A 23,101-nucleotide genomic window follows, 5' to 3' on the forward strand; every position below is an offset into this window, starting at 1 on the left:
TTTTCTCAAAATCAAAGGGTAGACAGGAGATTTCCCCCAGTCAGGCAGTAGGAAGCCAAACTGCGGTCAGTTTTTGACATCACAACAAAACAAAGCCACAGCTTTAATTTTTATTAAGGATCTGACCTTAATAGGGAGCACAGAGCTGGTGTTTGCTGGCCTTTGACAAGGAGGGGCACCCTGGTGAAATCAAATCTAAACAACAGACTTCCAAAGGCTGCGATCATCTTGCAAAAGAGCAACAACAAAAACAGTTTTCTGGACATGGTAGGAGTGCTGGAGTAGTTTATCTTGAGCCCCAAGCAACATACAAGGAAGTTTCCAGAACGTAAGAAGAGGTTTAATTTGGCTATGAAGCAAAGTGTATGATTTCTGATACTATCATATAATTCTTACCAGGTTTCTGTGAGCAGCTCAGATGGTGAGGGAGCTCCCCGTAGCTTCAAAGGCTCAGGCACTACATACTGTGCATGAATAGAAGCCATCAGTTACGTCCCTGCACAAATGCGCTTCCCCACTGCACTTGGGCTCAAATCCAGAACCTCCAGCAATGACCCCTCCTGAAGTAGCAACTTCCAGGGCAATAATTATTACCTATATATGCAAGAAGCAGGGAATAAGGAATGGGGGGGGGGAGACAGAGGATCAAAGGCAGAAAGGGACCAAAAAGAGAATATGTAATAACATATCTTTGACTACCAGAAGCTGACCTAGATGATCATGAAATATTTTATGTTTACTAGGGAAGAGTACAAAGCTCCAAAGTAAGTAGCTGTGGATTGTACCCACTCTTATGGTCTAGTCAACACCCCGCATTACATTTAAGACACTGGCAGCAGCTCAGGGTATAGCGATCCCATACTAGGGACCCCACTGAGTTCAATGGCAAAGATTCAGGAGGGGACAGAGTAACTGGCCATGTTGAAGGTCACCAAGGTGGAATTCCTCAGGGAGAGGTCTACAAAGCCAGAGTCCTGAGCCATCACAAAGCTCTGCAGGCAAAATGTGGCAGCCGGAAGATCAGGACCCCTCAGTGCAGGTCTGAGTGATTGCTTGTCAGGCAGATGTGTTTGTAAACTAATGACTTTCACAGTGTGATGAGATTGAAAATGAAGCCTAATTGCTTCCACTGATTTAACCCTTGGAATGCTCCCAGGCATGCCGATAGCCATGTGTCTTTAATCATGTGAGTTAATCACCTTCAGGGATACATCAGAAAACAGTGGCTTATAGCAAGTCTAGGAACCATTGCCATCGTGTTACTATGTGTACACTTCTGGAGCTGTCATCTCTTCCAGTAAGGACACCGAGAGGTTGGCCATGGTGCCCTTAAACTAGTGTTTGTTAGTAGCAACTGACAAAGGCAATTACGTGGCTCTGTAATTCTGGAAAAAAAAAAAAAAGAATTAATATTTATACATTTTAATGACTTAAAAATTCCTAATGGTAGCAGAGTGAGAGTAGCAAGTCACCTTGCTTCTTCTAAGGCCGTCATGAACTCCAGTCCATCCAGCTCTGGAAGAAAACCAGAATTGGAAAATGGTCTAATAATCAGGCCAGTCTGATTAATAGTGACAATTAGTGTTGGACTACAGTGCATAACCAACTGATTATGAATCATTTGAGCACTTTAGGTAAATTTTCAATACAGGCAATTAAAATGAAAAGACTCATGATCCTTACATAATGACTTCATTAAATTAATTCAGTTCTGAGGTTGGAAAAATCTCTTTTATAGAAAGGAAACAGAAGAATTTAACTTCCATTCACTTTTGCTTAAGAGAAAACTCAAGAAAACATTTGAACAACTTAACATGGACACACACACATCACATTGCAAAGAGATTATTCTTTTCTGAAATTGAGCTATGTTGCTAAGAAAGAAAGAACTGAAGGTCAGAGCATGGATTCCATTTGCCTGGCTTATTTGTATGAAGTAAATCGTGCCCTGAGTTATATTCTGTATTCTGCTAAGTATGTGTGTTTTAAGGTTAAAAGAACTTTATTGTGGAGTAATCTGTGAGGAACAGACACTTCAAAGAGATAAATGTTTCTGTTACATAAACAATTGACTCAATCAAAGCATCATTCGTTTTGCAAAATTAGACAGTTGGAATGGAAGGGGAAGAAACTCTCTAGGGCTAAGAGAGACTTAAAATAGTCCCTGGTAAAATCAGTTTCTATTATAAGTTTTGAGAGAGGAAGTCACTTTGCTTACAAGACTTATCACTCAATACCTACCACATATTCAGCCTTATAGTTTACAAAGTGCATTTGTAGTTAAGTTCTACAAATACTCTGTAAACTAGGTCTTATGTGCATTAACAATAGCCAGAATTTATTTAGCAGTTAAGAATTTACAAAATTCCATCTATTACCACTCAGTTTCTTTTATTCCTCTCAGAATTTTAAAGATAGAAAAGAAATCTTAGAAAGTTAAAATACTATAATTTGTCCCCAAATCACAGGACTAATAACAGCTAGCTAAGACCAGACATTGAGCCCTGTGCTCAGACTCTATGTTCTTGTTCTACATACTTGTCCATCTGCTTTCTTACAACCATTTCTTCTACTTGATTCATGATCTTTTTCATAGTTCTTACACTCACTGTATTCTTTCCTTGATCTCTCAAAGAGAAAGTCACTTTAAATTCTAGATTATGTATGGTTATATTTCTTCCTTTTAGTGTACATTTTCTTCCTAATCAGACTGCAGTCTCTGAAGACATGCACTGCAAGTCCTAGGGCAGAACTTACCTCCACAGAAGAGAGCATAATTGTGCCAGCAATTGAGCTCACACTTGAACCCAAGTCCTGCCATCTGGGGCCAAGGAATCAAGGAGAATAGGAGACAAGAGAAGAGTTAAATGACAGTAAAACACAGGGATGTGTTCAAACCCTCACCTTGGTAAACACCCATCCCACATATTATTTCTCCTAGAAAACGTGACCACCAAATGCAGCATAGGGCACTCTGAGTTTTTGAGGCTGCAAGATTGACCTAGCACATGCTTGGTAACCAAGCAGACTGCTTCCGTGCTTATGCCCCACTTGACAAAACAAAATTACAAGTTAGCTAACAGGATAGACTATTGGCATCCACTCAAATGAAATATAAAAGTTGAATCCAGAAATGTAAAATATGTTACTTGAAGAAGAAAGGAGGTGTTGACCTTTATCTACCAAACTTGCTTCTGTCTGGAGAGCATTCCTCAGTAACACTTCATCTTAAAGATGCTTCTCTTCAGAATGCACGTGTGCATGTGTATGTGTGTTTGCACAGCTTATGTGTACATGTCTGTGGATCACAGTGTATGTTCATCATATCTTCCTTCCTTTAAATGAAACTTATCTTTTCCTATCTTTTGCCTCTTATTTCTTTTTGATTCTTTGCTTGCAGATAGGATTTGGGCTGAAGTGCTCCTCAGCCAATTACTGGCAGGTCTACTTATCTGTCAAATTCCAATCCAAAGGGCTCACAGGAATGTTCCTACCAAATGACACCATGTGCACAAAAGTCCTCTGTCATGTCTTATGTAACTATGGACTGCCTCTCCCCAGATTTTATAGAAAAGGAAGCAGATAAAATTGAACTTCAGGTGGTCTTTTGGCAGAAAGGAAGTTTCAGAACTCCCGTAATCCTACTTTTATTTCTCTTCTGATGCTTGTAACCATCTCCCCGGCCCTAATACTTGTGTGCTTGGCTCACTCTCAAGCTCAGATCCATAAGTTTCCAGATTTCAGTGACTGTGCTTCATTCCCCTACTGTTCTCTGTGGAACCTGAACCACATCAACAGGCTCTAAATGGGACCAAGTTTAGGCTTTGCCTTCTGTGTCTTCATGGTGCCCAAATATATTCGATTCATTTCTATTTAGCTTTCTGATTTCAGTCCCTTTACCTAAAATTGAAGCATTAAAAATGGGTCATTTTGGCTCTAGCTGATAGACTTTCATTCATCCCATCAGAATCTTGGGGCTTTTTGTCATTTTATGGTAGCACTAGTGGCTCCTTCTGGGGATCTGATTGATGTGGGAGTCAGCTTTTCCTAAAAACAGAATATTCTGTAGACTCAAATTTGCATGCAGGTTCCAATCAAAAGTTACCAACTATACCACTGGCCATCTGCTGTAACTTCTGAGCCCCAGTTATCTGCATGTAAAACAGGCATGCTAATACTGACCACATAGGCACTCCGTGAGGATAAGAAAAGTGTTGAGAGCACCAGCCCCAGCTCATAACAGTATCTTAGTCAAAATTTACCTCCTTCTTTCTGTATTGCCAATCCTCTCCATAAGTGCCTCTCGTTCCCGCAATTTTCACTCTGCTCAAAACATGCAGTCTATGACATCATTCAGGAATAAGCCCTTGAGCCCATCACTAATAGTAATAGCACTCTGTTGTCCTGGCTGGCTCAGCTCTGAGCTTATCTCCTACCAGCAAGCCCTGAAATATTACTGGAAACCTCTGCAGTAGGCTCCAGTCCCCTGCCCAGTACATGATGCAGGCCTGAGCAAAAAATCTAAAAGACAAAACTAAGAGAGACAGAAAGTGAGGCACCAGGGTGACCAATGCCAGTGCAACTGACAAAGGCACTGGTCTGGCCAAGCCACTCATTTTTATTAGTAATCAATTGAGGTAAAGGTGAGCTACATGCAAGGGTGGTACTACAGGTGAGGCTGCACAGTTGTGTAGCTTCTATGGAAATTAATGCAAGCAAGGCTCTTAAAAGACAAGACAAAGCATTCTCTAATTAGGAACAGAATAGACAAAATATATGGTTGTAGTTAGAACATTGTCCTTCTAGTTAAGAGGGTTTTAGTTGTGGGAACAGAATTTGGGTGTGAGTTACTCTGACCTCGGCACATAGGCTTCAGCAGGACTCACTTATATAAACAAGCCAGTTGTGGGGTTAACTCTTCACAGCCTGCTTTGGGCATAATCAGTATTACAGTCTCCTGCAATCTCCAGCCTCAAGAATTCTCAATCCTGGTATTGACTTTGCTGACCTTTGCAGGGCCTCTCTGGCTCCAGAGACTGACTCAGAATGTGATGTCTCTGTACAACCCCCTCCCCCGCCCCGATTAACACAGGTTCTGGCAGCTTCACGCCTGCCTGTCCCCTTCCCTTTACTTCATACCAGGTAGAGAGTATGGCTCTGCACTAACTAAAACAACAAATGACTTTTGGAGGAATTTCTAGCAGTTAGTGTTTATGATTCATGAGTAGGTAGCAAAAAGCTGGGAGAATCCTAATGGCTATCTTGAAGTGGATAGGAAATTTCATTTTTTTTCTCATACTTCCTATTGTGTTTGCATTCTGCATGTCATTTCCATAGCATCCTTGTTGACTAGGAACCTACACTGTCCTTTATTTCTAAATTTTTCACCTTCAAAGTACTCCCAATATGATAAATTGTACAGATATTTATCTGCTGAGTCTCACCTTGCCAAGCATAATTTTGACTTTAGTCAAGTTCTATAGTCTCTCAAGCCAGTCATAATCCTTTTCATAAGAATTCCCAGGCTTTCTGGTAAGGTAGCTCTTTCTAATTAAATGTATAGTATATTATTGCTTTGGAGTAAAAAATCCAAAACTAGAATTTTGAAGATTATCTGTAGGGTTTTTTGTCCATTTTTATGCTCTGTAAAACTTTTGCCAGAATTTCTTTCCCAAATTTTGATGGGTTCATTTTGTTTTTATTTTCTTCTCTAACATTCTCCTTTAGCTCTGGGGTGCCTAGACTCTAAAGTAATTCTTGCACATCAGTCTCTCTGCTTTTGCAGCACTAAATTCTATGCATAAATACCTATATCAGCACCTTGTTACCTCCTACATCAAGACCAGAATTCATCTGTGGCTTTCAAATTCTTTCACATTCCAATATCACTTCTGTTAAAATATTACCCTGTTACTTTCAGCTTGTGTTGTCCAATGTAGTAAGTAGAAACTTATACTGCCTCTTAAACACACACACACACACACACACACACACACACACACACACACACACACTCTTGCCCTTTCCCACCTGGAATTCTTTTCTCCTTTGTCTCTTTCTGCTTCATGTCCCCCTTGATGGAACCTAAGCCCAGTCTGCCTATCTCATGCACCACTATATCCCACAGAACAGGAAATTTCCTCACATATGACAAACTTTCAGCATATATTTATAGACTTAATAACTGACTGCCCTTCAAAGCCCACTTGAAAGCTAATCCCTTTCTTCACCCATGCTATTTTCTTTGAAAACATTCATCTCTGTTTTCACTAGCAGATTATAAATTTCTTGAAGATGGAATCCATAACTTCTATGAGTTTGCATCTCCCTGAGTGGTGTGATAACATGAGGAAAGTAAATATCATGCTTTGGGGGAAAGTACATAGTTGTGATTCATAAAATATGTGTTCATTGATCATCTAGTATTTGTCAGGGACTGTTCTAACATTTGAGATGATAACCTAGGTGAACTGAACTCCAAGTCCACACTGCCACTACCTACATACCTTGTGCTGATACACCTAAATTCTCTGAGAGTTGGACTGCCTGGGAACAAAGAGGGTTAAATTGGGCTAGCCCTAATGTCTTTTTCAGTTTAGTATTCTCTAAATTTTAAACATTTATATATAGATGTTCATTAAGTACTTAATGATGCAATAATATAATCTTTACTCTTCCAAACACTGATTATTGCTTAAAATAGTAGGGTCTATTTTCAGTTTGTATTTATGTATTTATTTGTTCAAATGTTTATTGAATATTCCAGGATGAAGAAGAATATAATAAGAATGCTAGTGACACAACAATGAACAAAGCACAGTGCCTGCACTCTGAGATACCCTGCCTTTAAGACCATAATGTGCTCCCTGTCCCAGAGACCAAATATACCTACATTTCCTTTATAGAATAATAAATTTTTGCTGAACACCCCAACTGTAGCTAACTGGTAAAATCAATCTTAGCAATGTATGTATTACTTGTATTAGAAAAAGTTTAAGCAAACAAATGAGTAAACAAGTATACCCTGGGAGTACAATTTACTCAGTGTCTTTCTAGATCTATGGTTTTGAGGCATTGCCTCAATGATCATTATATTAGAAAAGGACCTTCTAAACAGAGGTTAATTTTTTAACTAGAGCAGCTCCATTTGAAAAACTATTTTATGCTGCTCAAGATATTTTGATGGCTTCTTTTCTAGACAACTGATTAAAATTAACAGTAAAATAATAGACATGATTTACATAAAATTTTAATGTAATTAGTGAAGTTATTCTTTGAATATCTTTTAATGCTATATGTTAAATGTAACAATCATTAAGCCCTAATAGGCCAAAGTATTGTGGTATTGAACTCCTCCCTTCAAGTTCTTCAAAGAACGTAATGGTACAGGATTTAGATCCTTTTTTTTTGCATTTGGACTTCCAGAGAGCTCCTGGTGCAATAGATTTCTTGACAATGACAGTTTCATTCTCATCACACTTCTTCATTTGTGATTTGTGGTTTAAGATAGCATCTTAGAGACTCCTGTTTTGACATCCTCAAATACTCATACACTGTGCTATTCCACAAAAAGTGACCGAGCACATTTAAAATTTTCAATGTTGTTGAAAAGCAGTTAATTCCATAGTCTGAAGATAAAGTTAATTAACAATACAAGATAACTTTGAAAGTAACATTCTTATAAACCTCAAGTCAATGCCAGAAAACATTATATAAATCATTCAATATTGTCTTGGATTTACAGAGTACTAAAAAAGAACAGTATTTTCCAAATTTAGTAATGAAGCAAAATAATTGAGGATAGAAGAATTCCATGCAATTTATATAAATGAATAAAGGGTATCCTGGAAGAAATCTAGTGCTGCTTTCCTGCTAGTCAAATGACTCATTTACAAGCCAAATGCGAAAAGGACATCAAAGTTATCAGTAAGAAGTATCCCAAGATGACTGTTTATTACCAAAGGCTTGTCTGTAAGATTTCCCACAACTCATTCCATTAATGTGGCCATGTATTTCTTGAAAAGGACATTTTTGTCTTCCAACATTATATAGATATAATTGACAAAATATTATACAAATGAATAGTATAGAACATGGTTTTATGATAAATCAAAAAGATTTATGTATGTCAAAAGGGTGCTCACAGTCAAGCTAATTAATGAATCCATACACTTCACATAGTTACCTTTTGTCATGTGATGAGAATATTTAAGATGTACTGTGACACTCTTCCTAATCTTACTGACTCCTGGGTTGGAAGGAAGGCGTTGATGATCTTTATGTATTTTGTTTCTCAAAAGCTTAAAATGTGGTTTAACTGACATCATCTCACAGGTCTGACAGTTCAGTTGTCCTGAAATTGTAGCTAGAATGCTATGCCCACGATATTCTTCATGAACTGCCCTTCCTTGAGGGATCCTGTCTGTGACTAGGGCTCCAGGGACCTAGTTCTCACCTCTAACTCTGATCTGCTTGTGATGTTCTTACTCTTTGTCTAAAGCCCCAGTTGTATCAGCCAACTCCTCAAGGAGCTGCATCTTTCTCAAATGAGAGGGGAAGCAAGAGATGCAGGGAGTGGGGAAGGGAAGGGGATGAGAAAAGGAATTGAGACGTGTTATGTACATGGACCAACTCCCCACAAGGAATGTAAACATCATGTACTGCAAATATGGACTAATAAAAACTGAATAAAAGAAAAGATGATCTTCGGTTAATGGATCATTTTGACAAGTTTGGATGGTTTATTACAGCAGGGATTCTGTATACTTTCAGCATTAGATGAAACATGATCACATTTTGTATGTATCTTTTTTGAATTAGCAAAACTAAAAATCAGAGTTGATCTTTTGGGAAGATTTAGCTTCTAGGAAGACAAATGATGACTATGATACATTCAGGAGTCAACTGAATTAAGAAATAGTAAAACTTACTCCAAATATATTTGTTTTTTCCAGTCACAATATTCTTCTCTATGAGGACGGGCATGCTGTGGTGGCCGATTTTGGAGGTGAGATGTCTAGCAATAATATCCCAGATGATGTCAGTTTCTGTCTTCATTCTACTAGATGCCTGGTGTTACAAAACTTTGAAAATGGATTTCACACTGCACTTTGAAAACCTATCATTTGTTTTTAGTTTTTCCTGTTTAATATCCTTAGCCAAAAGAAATTGAGAATTTGAATAAGACAAAGGCTTCATGAAGTTATAAAATTTTGCCTGTGATTTTTTTACCTTGGTTTTGAGATGTTTCTTTTGACATGAATATGTTTTTTTTTCCTTGTCTTTCAGAATCAAGATTTCTACAATCTCTGGATGAAGACAACATGACAAAGCAACCTGGGGTTTGCTGCTGCTTTGTTCCTATAATTATAAGACAATTAGAATGTGCAAACTCAGCATGAAAGGGAGCTTGAGGAAAGCTGCTTGAACTGGCAGAAATGTCTTTGTCTCAGTAGCATGATAATGCTTTATGGTTTTATTTTCAATAAACCTCCAAAATAACTCTTTCAAGGTTCTGCTAGAGAAAGTGATAAGATATATTTGGAAAAAGTTGGAGATAAAATAATACAGAAAATGTTTCAGATGTAACTAAAAATCACATGGCAGGCACACAGACAATTGTCTTTCATATTTATATAACTACATTGCATAGTAGAGTTAACATTTAATGGGTAACTAACTCTAAAATTAGTGGCTTACCACCGTCTATTAACTATTCATAGTTTTCTATTTTAACATTATAAGGTAATAGGTGGTATAGCCAAGCGTTAATGTTTAAGCAAAATATAAATTAGAACATCTAAGGAAAGGATAATTGTTCTCAAAATGCTTGCAATTACATCCATTATCTGCCCTCTCCTTCATTCCCCTCAACCTCTCTCCTCAAAATAAGTATACTTCTCTTTAGAAACTACCTGTGATGTCTAATTAGCCACACTTGGAATAATTTTTCATTCTTCCCTTTACTGCTTCCACTTACACATTACTTAATCATGTTTTTCTGGTATTATTTTGTTCCCCTCAGCTTCAAGGTTCTCCCTCCCTCCCTCCCCTACCTCTCTCCACTCCTCATTTCCCAGCACCTTAGCATAACTTCCTATCTTCATCATTTCTTTTCTGAACGATTGCAGGAGGCCCCTAACCCCAGTTCTCTCTTCCAGATCATTCTGGGCCATGTTCATTAAATGTTGCTGTTCTGACAATTCCCCTCCTACTAGCAACCAGCAATGATGCCCAACTGCCAACAGGCTGAAATTCAAGTTCTTTTGCCTAGCAATTTTCTGCCACTCCGCATCTGGTCTTAGGGCCCCTCTGTGATCTCTTTTTCCACCACAACTTGTTTCAAGCCTCCTGTGTCCTAACACAAAGCCACACCCACACCCCTTCCCCACACATGCCATTCCCAGTGTGGGTCCTCTGCCTGGATAGCTTCCTTGGGCACCCCTGGATAAAGACTGTTCATCATGTAAGGCTCAGACAGATTTTACCCAGGTTAAACACATTCCTTTCTACAAACTGCCCCCTGTCTTTTCTCTCTGCTTTCTGTACCTTCCTTCCACTTTGCCCTGTTAGTTTGTACTTCCATTCACTCCACAGACACTTATGGAGGGCCTACCATATGTCAGAAATTGTCCAGAGGGCTGGAAATGCAAAATTTTTTTAAAATCTAGTTTTTGATCTCAAGAAACTCATTTTCCAATGAGAAAAAAATAGTAAGAAGCAGATAGATTTAAAGCAGTGTGGCAGTTTAGTGATAAAAGTATCCTACATCCTGAACTGAGGTGGGATGAAGTGGAGTTCATCAGAGGATGCAAAGGGTGGGAGGGCGTGAGCAAGGACAGAGGGCTCCCAGAGCAGAGACAAAGGGGAGGGTGAGAAATCAGAGTTTAGCAGAGAACTTCAAATAGCTTGGCATTGTTAGCATATCCAGGAGAGACAGAGTCAGAGAGAGAGGAGTTAGGAGCCATGCTGTAACATAAGAACAGTTACCTCTAGTGCAGTAGTCAGTTTTCCATTGCTACAGCAAAATATGTGAGTCTGGGCATTCTATAAAGAAAAGTGGTTTATTTGGCTCCCGTTTTTGAAGACTGAGAGAACTGCCTGGTGCCAGTTCCCGCAAGGGTTCTGCTGGTTGTGTCACACAGGCTGGGTGGCATCATGGTGGGATCATGTGCATGAAGGAGGCAAGACAGGAAGCCAGAGAAGGAAGGGGCCAGTCTTGGTTTTTATATAGCAACCCCTCTCCTAGGAGTGAAGGGATCCCATGAGAAGTGCACTAATCCTTTCAGTTAGGTAGGCAGCAGCCCAGTGACCTCACTGTGCACCAAGTTCTGCCTCTTCAAGATTCACCACATCCCAACATCATCATGTTGGCCACGAGACTTCTAATGTGGGACCCCTTGGGGGACAAACCAAACCCAAACCTGATGCTCCAATAGATCTCTTTCATCTGGTCAAATAATATGTATGGACCATCTACTAGATGCCAAATATTCTTCTCAAAGCTGGAGGTCCCTTCCTCTGGAGCTAATTTACACCAGAAGGAAACTGATGCTGTGCCAATTAACAAAATAAATATTAAGTGGTAATGAGTGCTATCAAGCATGAGGGAGCACAGAGTACATGAGTGGAGAGTGATGGAGATGCCATTTAGGTGGGAGAGAGAAAGCTAGCATGTCATGGGACCTGGCCATTGACCTGGAGAAAAGTGTCACACACAGGGAGAGCTGTAGGTACAAGGACTCTGAAGCAGGAGGATTCTGTGTGTCTGCAGCTAGAGGGGCTGCAGTGGGTGGAGCCAGGCGGAAAGGAGTGGGATGGAAGGTCAGAAAAGTGGCAGAACCCACAAACCTAGGACCGGGGATGCTGAGGGCCCTAAGTGGGGGCTCCACCCTGGCTATGCATTAAAATCAGTGTGGGCACAATTCCTGAATCCAACCCCAGAATTTATTATTTCATTGGCCCAAGGCTTATCTGTATTTTTTTCAAGATTCCACCCAAGTGATTCTAAAATGCAGCCCTCAGAGACTCCTTGACTAAATAAACTTTTGTGGAGCAGAATTAAATTGAATTTCACCAACAACAAGTTCCATTAATCCTTTTATCCTAGCAACATAGTCTTTAAGCACAGCACTCCTCTGGATTTGTTTTGGAGACTGTTTTATTCCTTACTAGTTATGTGACCTAATTTAAGTTCTCTAATCATTCTATGGCCCCCTCCATGGGAAAAAAAATGGGCTCACTCTCTGCCTACTCCCACTGACGCAATGTTGTGACACAAGGCATAATCTGCTGTATAAATGGAGGCTATTTGGAATGTGAAAGCTCATGTGGGAGAATTGCATGAGAGCAACATAATCAGAATAAAGATATTCTTGGAAAGCTGTAATTATGCATGATTTCAAAATAAGGTAGACATTTCAAAAGAATTAACAGCAGCCAGCACTATACCCAGGATTTCAGTAAAAGTAATAATAGAATACTGGTTTCCTTCGGTAGACATACAGAGGAATTTAGCAAAGTGAATTGATATAATATGGAGTCGTACAATTCTAGAGCTGGAAGAGCCTGACTCATCTGTTTTGCCCTTGAGGAATATGAGGTTGAGGAAAAATGAGAGGTGAACAGAGCTGCCCAGTCAATGGTACCACCAAACCTAGAATTTTCATCTCCTAACTCAGACTGTAGTGTCTGTCCCCGAAACTACAAATAAACCAAATGCATGCATTTGCATCCCAGGATGGAAGCTTTATTTTTTAAACTGAAAAATATGCATTGCAAATTAAAAGAATTTAAATAATGTCATTAAACAGATGAGGCTATAATATTGATGGAGAAATTTGTAGCATCTTATAGGCTTATTTTCTGGAATATTGTACAAGAAGAATTCAAAGAAAATACCTCTGGGAAAACAAAGGACATATGATAAACTTGTCCTGCCAATAAGAAATCTACTTCATAGGAAAATTCTGGGCGCTCCCCTATGGCCCTTTCTCTTCTCAGCTGTGAATACTCTGTTTCTAGGATAATGACTTCCCAAATTACAACCGGAAGACCTAAAAGCGACAGGTGCCTCTTTGGGGGCCTGACTCACTCTCAGGGAGTCATGGGGTTCCTGAATGGATCTGTGGTTCACTGTGGTGAAGCCCGAATGGCTTCCGGGAGAAAGGAGCTCACAGACTAAAAGGATGGAAAAAGGAAAATAAGGAAATGTTGCTGTTGTGGAAATCACTTTATGAGACAGTAGCGTAATGATTAATATTGGTGAATGTCGGAAGAATTATGAGTTTTATGATCTTATAATGGTTAGAAAAAAGTGCCAGAGAGCATCAGGGACCCCTAAGGAGTCTGTGCCGAGGAGAGAACCGCTCTAGGTGAGCTCGCAACCCTGACGGTAGCTCTGCGACTGCCCCGGAGCAGAACCTGCGCTGGATGGCCCGGGGGTGTTCACGCAGTGCGCCCGCTACACCACTAAGGCCGAAGTCTTCAGCTGCTCGCTGTGTCTGGGGGAGCTGCTGACTGGTGAGATTCCCTTCGCTCATCTCAAGCAGGTAAGGCCTGCTGCACCCAAAGGCCTGTTTCCCCAAAAATGCTTTTCTCTTTTCCCAGTGGGACGAGAAGAGAGGAGCTAAGGAAACACTCTCAAACCGTTTTGAATATGTGTGCTCCAGAAAACTAGACACCGGCCCTCAGAAGTGTAGGGATGATTTATTAAATTGCACGAATTTCTATGTTTTTAGGAAAGCAAGCAGGTCACTGTAGTCACATGGCATGTCGGGACAAATAATGCGGACAATGCTAAATTTTTTGAAGTTAGATTTTAGAAATATTTTAATGTTTATATAGGGATGGAAAAGTAGCAACACAAAAGAAACCTAAATTAGGGCTACAATTGCTTTTCCTAATAATTTCAGATTATGTGGACACATTTAAAAAATTGGTCTTTTTGAATGAGCTTAATTTCATCGATGTTATACCTTATACTTTGTGTAGATGTAGAAATTAGAGATAATCACAGGAAGGAGGTTCAGATAATTTAGGGTCCAGATAAACTTTATTTGCATCTGCCTATTGATTTTATTTGTGGTATTTTCACATCTTGTCACACTAAACTGGAAACTCCATAAGAACTTGGCATCCCTAGAACCTAGCATGCTTAGAAAGCAGCCTCCAAATGAAATTATAAATAAGCTTGTTATGAATTATATTGTAAGCTCTTAAGGGTCACTTTATAACAATAAATCAGAAGAATACAGTCAAAATGGAAAATAGTTAAACATTCCTTTAAAAAGTTAAAAAAAAAAAAACTTAGCCAGAATATTAATTGGTTCTCATGTACAGAGCAAAAGCTCACATCTCTTACTCTTTTCTCAATGTATTTTTCCCCACAGTCTAACAGGGTGCTTTTCATGAATTAGATGCTTTGTGCAGAGTTTAGTGATATAATTGTCCTAATCTTTCTCTGTATGCTTTTCACTGTCTTAAATGATGAAACTTAACACTTGTCAGAGTGTGGAGGTGAGGACTTTCCTTACTTACCAACATTGCCATTCGTAAGATGTGGTTCTGATGTGCTTGTTGTCTGCTTGTTGTCTCTCTACCTCTTAGAGTTTACATTCTGATAAGATTGCTGAATAGATAGCAAACCAATTATAATTGTAAATGCACTGTGGCATCTTTTTATGGGAGATACATCTCCTTTCCTCTTAGCCCTGTGTCATTCTACTCAACCTGGTCCATTGATTTTATTTCCTAGTGTAACTTGGAATTATCTACGGTTACCACACCCACCATCTTCCTAGCTCAAGTCACCATCTTTCATTTAAACTACTGCAAGGTCTTTTAAAAATGTTTGATTTATTAAAGTATAACTTATACATAGGAAAATTTACCCTTATAGGTCAATAGTTCAATGAGTTGTTGTAAATATATATACTTACAGAACCAAAACTGGAATCAAGATATAGAATATTTCCATCACTCTAAAATGTTCTCCAGTGATTCTCAAGTCAGTCCACTTCTCCCACCTTATTTTCTTATTTTCAGTTTTCTTTTCCTCATATCTCAGATCCATATATCTCAAATGCATCTCTTACGTTCAACTTCAGTGTTTCTTCTTTATTTGACATAAAAAATACTGCACAATATCTCCCAATAGTCTCATCTTTAGTTTTGCTCCCCATCTTTTTTCCATCAATCCAGCTTTCTCAAAATTATAATTTAATCATGTGGCCCCCCTAACTTATTGTATACAGCAGCCACCCTAAATCGGAGGGAAATCTGTCATAATCTATAAGCCTTTCATAGCTGGATTCCTGCTTTCCTCCCTAGGTCTGCCTCTTGTCACATGCAGCGTGACACTCAGCCTCCCACCCCAGGGATGATTTCACTTCCCTTACTTGCTTCCTCTGACCTCCATGCCCTGCACACACTAGTCTCTTGGTTGGAAACACTCTTCTGCTTTTTATATAGTAACTCCAATTTACTTTTAGCTCTTAGCTAAAATAGGATTTCTTCTTTAAAAAATTCTTCCTCAATTGTCTAAAATCAAGTTAGGAACAGTTTCCTATGTATTCCAAGTCATCATTTATCATAATTTTTATCATATTTTGCTCACACAGTTTTATAATTTTCTCTACTCCATTATGCTTTGTTAATTCTAAAATGATTATCTCAAAGAGATAAAGATACCCTTCTCTTCATGCACCTCCCCCTCCTGAAATACTTACTCTTTTTAGAGAGAGGATATTATTTAATAGAAAGTTAGAGGTCTTGCCTAAGAATAACTTGGTTTCAGAATTCCAGATATTAAAATTTATAGTACTTTATTGGAAAGAAAATTTGTTTATGATAGATGCTGGATTTGTAAACGTTGGACAGTGACCATGCATCAAGAAATGAGACTGCTAATATCATTGTGGTGGTTAGGCAATCTAGCATATGTTCAGCAATAAATTATGTGAAGCATCAGATTTAATATAAGCTACATATTAGCCATTTACAATGAGCAACAAATCCATGACGACAGAGTGGGACAGCATTATCAATTATGGTAGTAGCAGCATTATACAGGGCTCATCCTTCTGGATTTAGCAGCATGCTACCCACTGGGAGAAAGATAAAAATAGAACGCCAATATTAGCATAGACTCCTACACAAGTGCAGGTATACACTCAGGAGAACTTGAAGTTAGAGTATCTTTTCAATAGATTCATATTCAAATTAACCTTTTAATCTCCAGTTTAGAAAGGATGAAAAAAATCCTCACATCCCCCACCACAAGGGTCACAAGATAAAGGGCCCACAGGGCCAGCACAAGCACACAAATGCTCAAAGCACAAAATATGATGAATAGGAAGTCAGCTGGCCTGGCTCAAGGGAACAGCTGCTACCCAGCTGCAGCCAGATGGTACTGAATGGGGATATAGGTATGCCTGCTTATTCTTACCTTACAACTAATTTCTGTTTGCTTCTTTGGAAACTTAAAGATTTTTAAATGTTGACAATTAATTTAATTTCCTAAAAGTAAACATTTTTCAGGTTAACACTGTGTTTGGCATAATGTGTAAGAGCATGAGTCTTGTGACTTGGTGCAAGTCCCTTAACTATACCTGAGCTTATTTTTAAAATAGGCTTAAAGATAGATATACCTCAAAGAGTTGGAAGACTGGTGACAGTAGTAAGCATTCAACAAATGTTAAGTGCAAAGTCTTTGTAAATAGGGAGGGATGGAGGGGTTAAAGGGAGGGCAAGGGAATGGGGAAAAAATAAGAACCAAGAGAGATCATGTAAAGGTGCAAATTTCCAATGATGAATATCATTACATTGTATACCTAAAATGTACCAATAAAATTAATTTTTTAAAATGTAAAGTGTAGTTATTATTTTTGAGCACTTCTCGCAGCCAGAAACCATGCTAGAGTAAGAGCAAAAGAAAGAGAAATAAAAAATTTCTCAGGTCCTCAAACCACCCAGTGCAGCAGAGAAAGAAAAGTACCAGCAGTAAAGTAAGCTTGACTAGAGGGGGATGTGCAGAAGGTCAAGAGTGCTGACTGGTTCAACCTCCTGCCCAGACTGAAGCAGGGAAAAAAATACATCAGGGAAAGGTTCTCAGAGCAGATGATACCTGAACTGGATCTTAAAAAATGACTATTTATTAAATAAGTAAACAGTGGGGAGGTGGGGGAGTGTTCTACTAAAAGCAGTATCAGCAAGGTCCAGAGACATAGGAAATTCATAAATAATTCAGGAGGGACAAATCAGAACATACAAAGGCATGAGTTGCAAGACACCTGCTGTAAATGTCAAAATGAAGCCAGATGGTGAAGATCCTTGTTTAAGCCAGGGTACTCCACAGAAACAGAACTGTGATGGTTAGCCTTCATTGTGTCAGCTTGCCTGGTTTAAGAACCTTCAGGGTATTACTAAGCCACAATTCTGGATGTGTCTGGATGCGTCACGGAGCTCTGAAATTTTGCTCTCTGGCATTTTTCCCCTCCTGTGCTTCCTGACTGCCATGAACTAAGCAGCTTTGCTTGCCATGCTCTTCTGCAATAGTGTCTGCCTTGGAGTTGTTTACCATGTACTGAATCCCTGAAACCATGAGCCAAATTAAACTTTTCTTTTAAATTGTCAGTGTTGGGTATTGTGGTCCAGCAGAGGGAAAGCTGACTAATTGACTAATACTCGCTCCAATAAGATGCCAACATTCATGTGCAAATACACACACACAAACACACACATATATGCTTTATTATGGAAATTGTCTTATATGATTATGAAGTCCAAGTACCACAAAAGTCTCACAATATGCCATCTACAAAATGGAGAACCAGGAAGGCCAGTGGTGTAATTCAGTCTGAGACCAAAGGGTAAGACCCTGGAGGGCTTGATGTATGTTCCAGAATATGAAGGCCCAAGAACTCCAAGTTCTGGTTCTAAGGGCAGGAGAAATGAATGCCCTAGCTTCACAAGAAAAAGATAATTCATTTGCCTTTACACAGATTTTTCACTCTATTGGTGCCCTCAATAAATTGAGTGATGTCTGCCCAAATTGATGATAGCAGATATTCTTTACTCAGTTTACTTATTCAAACATTAGTTCCTTAAGAAATACTCTAATAAATATACCAAGAAATAATCTTTTACCAGCTATCTGGTTATCACATGAGCCAATCAAATTAACACATAAATTAAACATAATAGGCCTGTGTGTATCAATAATGGAAGTCATTGCAGAATTTTAAGAGGAGATATAATGCAACTCTATTACTATTTTAAAATGTTTTCTCTTGTTACACAGCACAGCCAGGATTGGAGGATTTCAAAACCAGGAGAAAGGAGACCAGGTCTTGTAGAAGGAATGTCTAAGACTTTATATGGAGTAGTAGCTTTGGAAGAGAAAGTAGAGTTTGGTTTGGAGAGATTTGAATAGGATTTCTCAGTAGATTGAGATGGAAACACCATGGAGAATAAGGAGTCAGGGGTGAATTCCAGGCTTCTGACTTAGCCAAGAGCATGACGATGAATACAGGAAAAGGAACAGATTTGTGAGAGTAATAAAAACACTGGGAAGAACAGGAGCCAAAGTGGAAAGCCAACCAGAGAGAGAAGAACCAGGCAAGATGAAAAAAGAGCTGGTGCAAGCTGGCAAGCAAGATCTGTCCTGGATACATTTCAGAGAAACAAATCAACACCTGCTTCCCAGATTCTGCTTCTCTCCTGGGCTTGTCTCCTCTGATATAGCATGAGAAACTAAAGAAGAAAGCTGGGGTAAATTAATCTGTCAGTATGTATTGTGTCCAGTCCCATTCCCTTATGACCAGGTACCCCATTTTGTGGCTCACTTTCAGATCATAGTTTGAGGCCAAAGAGAAAAGCATCTTGTTTTCCTGTGTGATGCCAGCTGGTTCACAAGGAGACTCAACTTGGTGTTCTGGGATTCCTTAATGCCAAGCTTTAACTAAGTCTGGGATGTGGCAGAAAATTGAGAGCATCTGCCAATTTATTATAGCCAGGTTTTGGTGAGACTTCACATTGAGACTTTAATTCGAAGTTGTGAACTGAAAGTTCAGGAGCCAAACATGGCTTGCAGACTTCTTCGGTCTCACACATAATTTTTAAATATAAATTTTTAAATTATAAGACATAGTTACTCCATAGGGATGGAGTATTTGAAGCCATCTCCATTTTCTATACCTTTTCATGTATTTCTCCATATATGATTAGGATCCAAAAGCATCCTGAATATATAATGACTTCAGAATGTACAAACACATTGATGATGTGGACAAGTGGGAGGAAAGTAGGAATAAAGTAAATCTCATCTGTATTATGTTAATCCATATCAGTTTATCACTGAAAAGAGAAGCCAACCAGTGGAAAGATTAAATATATTCAATAGATGGTGATATTTCTGTGAATACAGCTGATACTAACATCCCGATACTTCATTACACTGACAAAGATTGCAATGGGGATAGACAATGGTGCAAATTAATCTATTTTTCTGACAGTATGTAATGAGAATGGGATGTGGTTTAAAAAATTAGGCAATTCTTAGTACAATCTCAAGATTGCAATCTCATAGTCTCTCTCAGATGCTGTACACTGTGGTGATACATCATTGAAAAGTGTCAGTTTAACAAAGAATGTGTCTTAGTTCTTGCTGGGATGGTAGAACACATTTGCTTTGTTTCACCACAGCCTGGCTGGTTAAAAACAATGGAGTTAAATCAATTGTATTTTTAAACCGCATACATACAATCAACATTGCAAAAAGCAGTCAGGCAATTCTGTCCTGGTCAATACTTACTAATACAATGGAAAAATATTTTACTTTATCCTTCTTCTTTCTTTCTTTTTAATATGAGTGCCTACATTTAATTTTAGAAAATAGAAAAGTTACTTTAGGAATTTTGAGTCTAGTACCAATGTACCCATACTGAGGGGATAGACAACTGCGTTTACCATGGCCAATTCCATATTTATGCTCCCCACTGTACTCGCAATGTGCTGTTACATTATAAGCTGTCCCTGATGACAGATGAGATAGGTAGTAGTCTCCAAATTTACAGTAACTCAATGTAAAATTGTACTTGATATTCACTCCCTAATATTCATACCCCAAGAAAAACCCCAAAGAATTTAATATCTGTGGCCTAAATAGAACAGAAAGCATACTATCATCTTTTTTACATCTCATTTTCTAGATTCAAACTGAGAGTATAGTACAGCTTCAGATTTGCAGATTCAAATAACAGCTACAAAGACACAGAAGCCATAACAATTGTTGGGAGCCAACAGCAGGCCAAGTGCACGCTCTCTATTCGGGTTAGTCCTAATCACAACCTGTGGTTTAGGGACTTTTCAGGCATACTCAGTGTCCCATGCTGATGGACTCGAGGCTTAAATGTGTGGCTCCCTGTTCCAGAAGCTCAAGCTTGTCACAGAGAGGCTGTGGTTTCCCTAGTGCATGTTATATCCATGAACTTCTCACAGAAGCAAGTAGGCTTAATTAGAATCCTCAGAAAGTTTAGAGCAGTCAGAATGGGAATTGGGTCTGAAGCTTTCCTATTGGGAGACTTTCCTAATGTGAGATACTGCTTCCATTTATGAAGGCTCCTCCCCAAATGTTTTGAACAAAAGGTATTGTTGGCTAAATTCACCAGTATGTCTCAGTAATTTACCTGATTATGTTGTAATTTAATATTAAACGAAACGTTGTATTTATCCTACAAAGATTCTCGATGGCCAGCCATTGTGTTCTGTTCTAAAAACAAAAATGGGTAAGATTCTTATTGGTATTAACCCATCATTTTCATTCATTCAATGAATATAGCAGTATCTTTATTATTTCCCAGTGAGGTAATATTTCAAATGATCACACTTATTTATTCATTCAGTGCAACTCTTGGATATCTATTAACTGCAGTTACTTTGCTAAGCCCAGGAGAAACAATCATGAAGAGATACAGCCCATGACCACAATGAGCTTATGATCTACGTGCAGAGGCAAAAAAGTAAATGAGGAATTATGTATGATATAGTAGATGCTGTTAAAGTATAAGGTGCTGTGGGAGGGCACATCCAGAGAAGTCGATCTGAGAAAAGACCAAGAATAGGGGTGGTGAACCTTGGCACGCGTGCCTCAGTGGGAATGCAGAACCCACTTTGCTATGATGTCACAAGTCCTGTGAGTTGTCTTATCTAAAGCAAATCCCCAGTATTCAAGTTTAATTGCAGTGTTGCCACTTCGCAATAAATAAGTGGGTTTTGGGTTGCAGTTTAAGCGCTCGGTCTCTAAAAGTTTGGCCATCACTGACCTAGAGGGTAACAGATGTCATAAAGGAAAAGAGAGTAGGGAAAAGAATGCCAGGCAAATGGAATCATATTTCAGGATTTACATTTGTACCATAAAAAGAAAGTGACAAATCAGACATTCATTTATTAATTATCCTTTCATTTACAAAATTGTACAGAAAAGTTTAATGCCAAATGTTTCCTTAGCCTGTTATCATTTACACAGAATGTTCAATACATTTTGATATGTGAGTAAATGGACAAAAGTCATTGCATATTATGTCGGATGCTCATTCTGTAACTCACTGGGGTATTTCTTTTGAGAGGCAACACTGATAATTTTCATTCACATATCTTCTTCCTTTGATAAAGTATTGATAAATAAGGAATAAGTTGAATCCACAAATTGTTCCCATGGTTATATAGATCCTCAGGTCTGACTCACGAAGTTATATTTAACTGTAGCCTCATCATTCAGGATGAGAGAGAAAAAGTTATTCCCTGGAATTGTGGAGCCACTAACCATGGTTATTTAAATGTATATTTATATTGTTGAAATTAAACAAACTAAATTGTTTCTCAGTGATACCATGGCATTTTCAGGGCTGAAATCTTTATGCCAGTATACTGAAAAATGTGGGTCACTTTCTTCAATGCAAAATGTTCTGCCACACAGTTTTACTCTAGAAGTTATTGCGTTTTAATAAATTATAATTAGCAGGGTAGTGTTGAAAAAAATAACAATTGCCTAATAAATAGCAGGTATTTTAAAGTAATTTTATTTTCTTTTAATGACAAAAGTTTGCTTTGTGTAAGAAGCAACTGATATTTACGTAAATTATTTAACATATTTTAAAACAATCAAGCTAGTAACTTGATGAATGGGCTGACAGTCCCTTCCCTGAATCTGTGGTACCAGAAGATTTCTCATCTGTTAGTGTAGCATAGCCACCTAAGCAAGATTGACAGATCTAGAGGTGAGACATCTCTGTCCCACAGCCCCTCACTGTATCGTCCACTCTGGTGGAGACAATAAAGAGTAGTATCCCGGCCAAGAATGAGCAAAGCAAATGGGAGAAGGAGGTGTCAGAGCTTTGCAGAATCTATTCTGAATAGTGAAGAATTAAATATCATTTCTCTTAAACTAATTTTCCAGACACAATGCCAAGAAGTAAACGAGTAAACTGTACACTTGATATGAAAATCTAAGCATTTCAAAGAGAGATGACTGGGATCTGCGTCTGAGTTTAACTCATTTTAAGAACAGTCTCTCTCCACACATTAAGAGACCTATAATGAGTTTAAATCTGTTTACTACGTGGGTTTACATGCACCAGCTCAATATTATCTAAATGGTCATAACAAAGTAAATTAGAGGGAGAAGATCAGTGGTCACTAAGCATTCATTTACTTGTTTGCTTATTGATTTACCTAACTCTGGAAGCAATTAAAAGTACTCAAAAGTCACCAATGAAAGGAGTGCAATGTGACTAATTTTCACGACACAAAAGTCACATTGATAAGTAAAAACATGATCAAAACAACAATGAATGGGTACATTTGCCTCTCAAGTTAATAAAATATTTTTCTGATGCAGATGCCACGTTAACGTCTCACAATTGCTGCTGAGAGTATACATTAACACAACTATTTGGAAAATAACTTATCAATATAGATAAAGTGTATAAAGTAGATATGCTCTTCAACTTTCTCCTCTCAATATATCACAAATGTATTATTTCTGAAATAGGAAAATTCATACTGAATAACATATTCTTTGAAGTATTTGGAACAACTTAAA

General features: G+C 38.4%; 1 protein-coding gene across 1 annotated transcript in view; it reads left to right on the plus strand.

Annotated features, from left to right (window-relative positions):
- The window catches only part of Tnni3k (TNNI3 interacting kinase), a 330,025-nt gene that overhangs the window by 221,595 nt on the left and 85,329 nt on the right, over nucleotides 1-23,101 (plus strand). The window contains 4 exon segments of the mRNA XM_087212909.1: nucleotides 8,955-9,007; nucleotides 9,289-9,341; nucleotides 13,420-13,432; nucleotides 13,435-13,548. Coding sequence (XP_087069035.1) covers nucleotides 8,955-9,007; nucleotides 9,289-9,341; nucleotides 13,420-13,432; nucleotides 13,435-13,548 — 233 coding nt within the window.

This window comes from Heterocephalus glaber, unplaced genomic scaffold, assembly GCF_053883595.1.
Source record: "Heterocephalus glaber isolate CG9 unplaced genomic scaffold, H.glaber_assembly_v1.0 deba00001442, whole genome shotgun sequence".
Lineage (NCBI taxonomy): Eukaryota > Metazoa > Chordata > Mammalia > Rodentia > Bathyergidae > Heterocephalus > Heterocephalus glaber.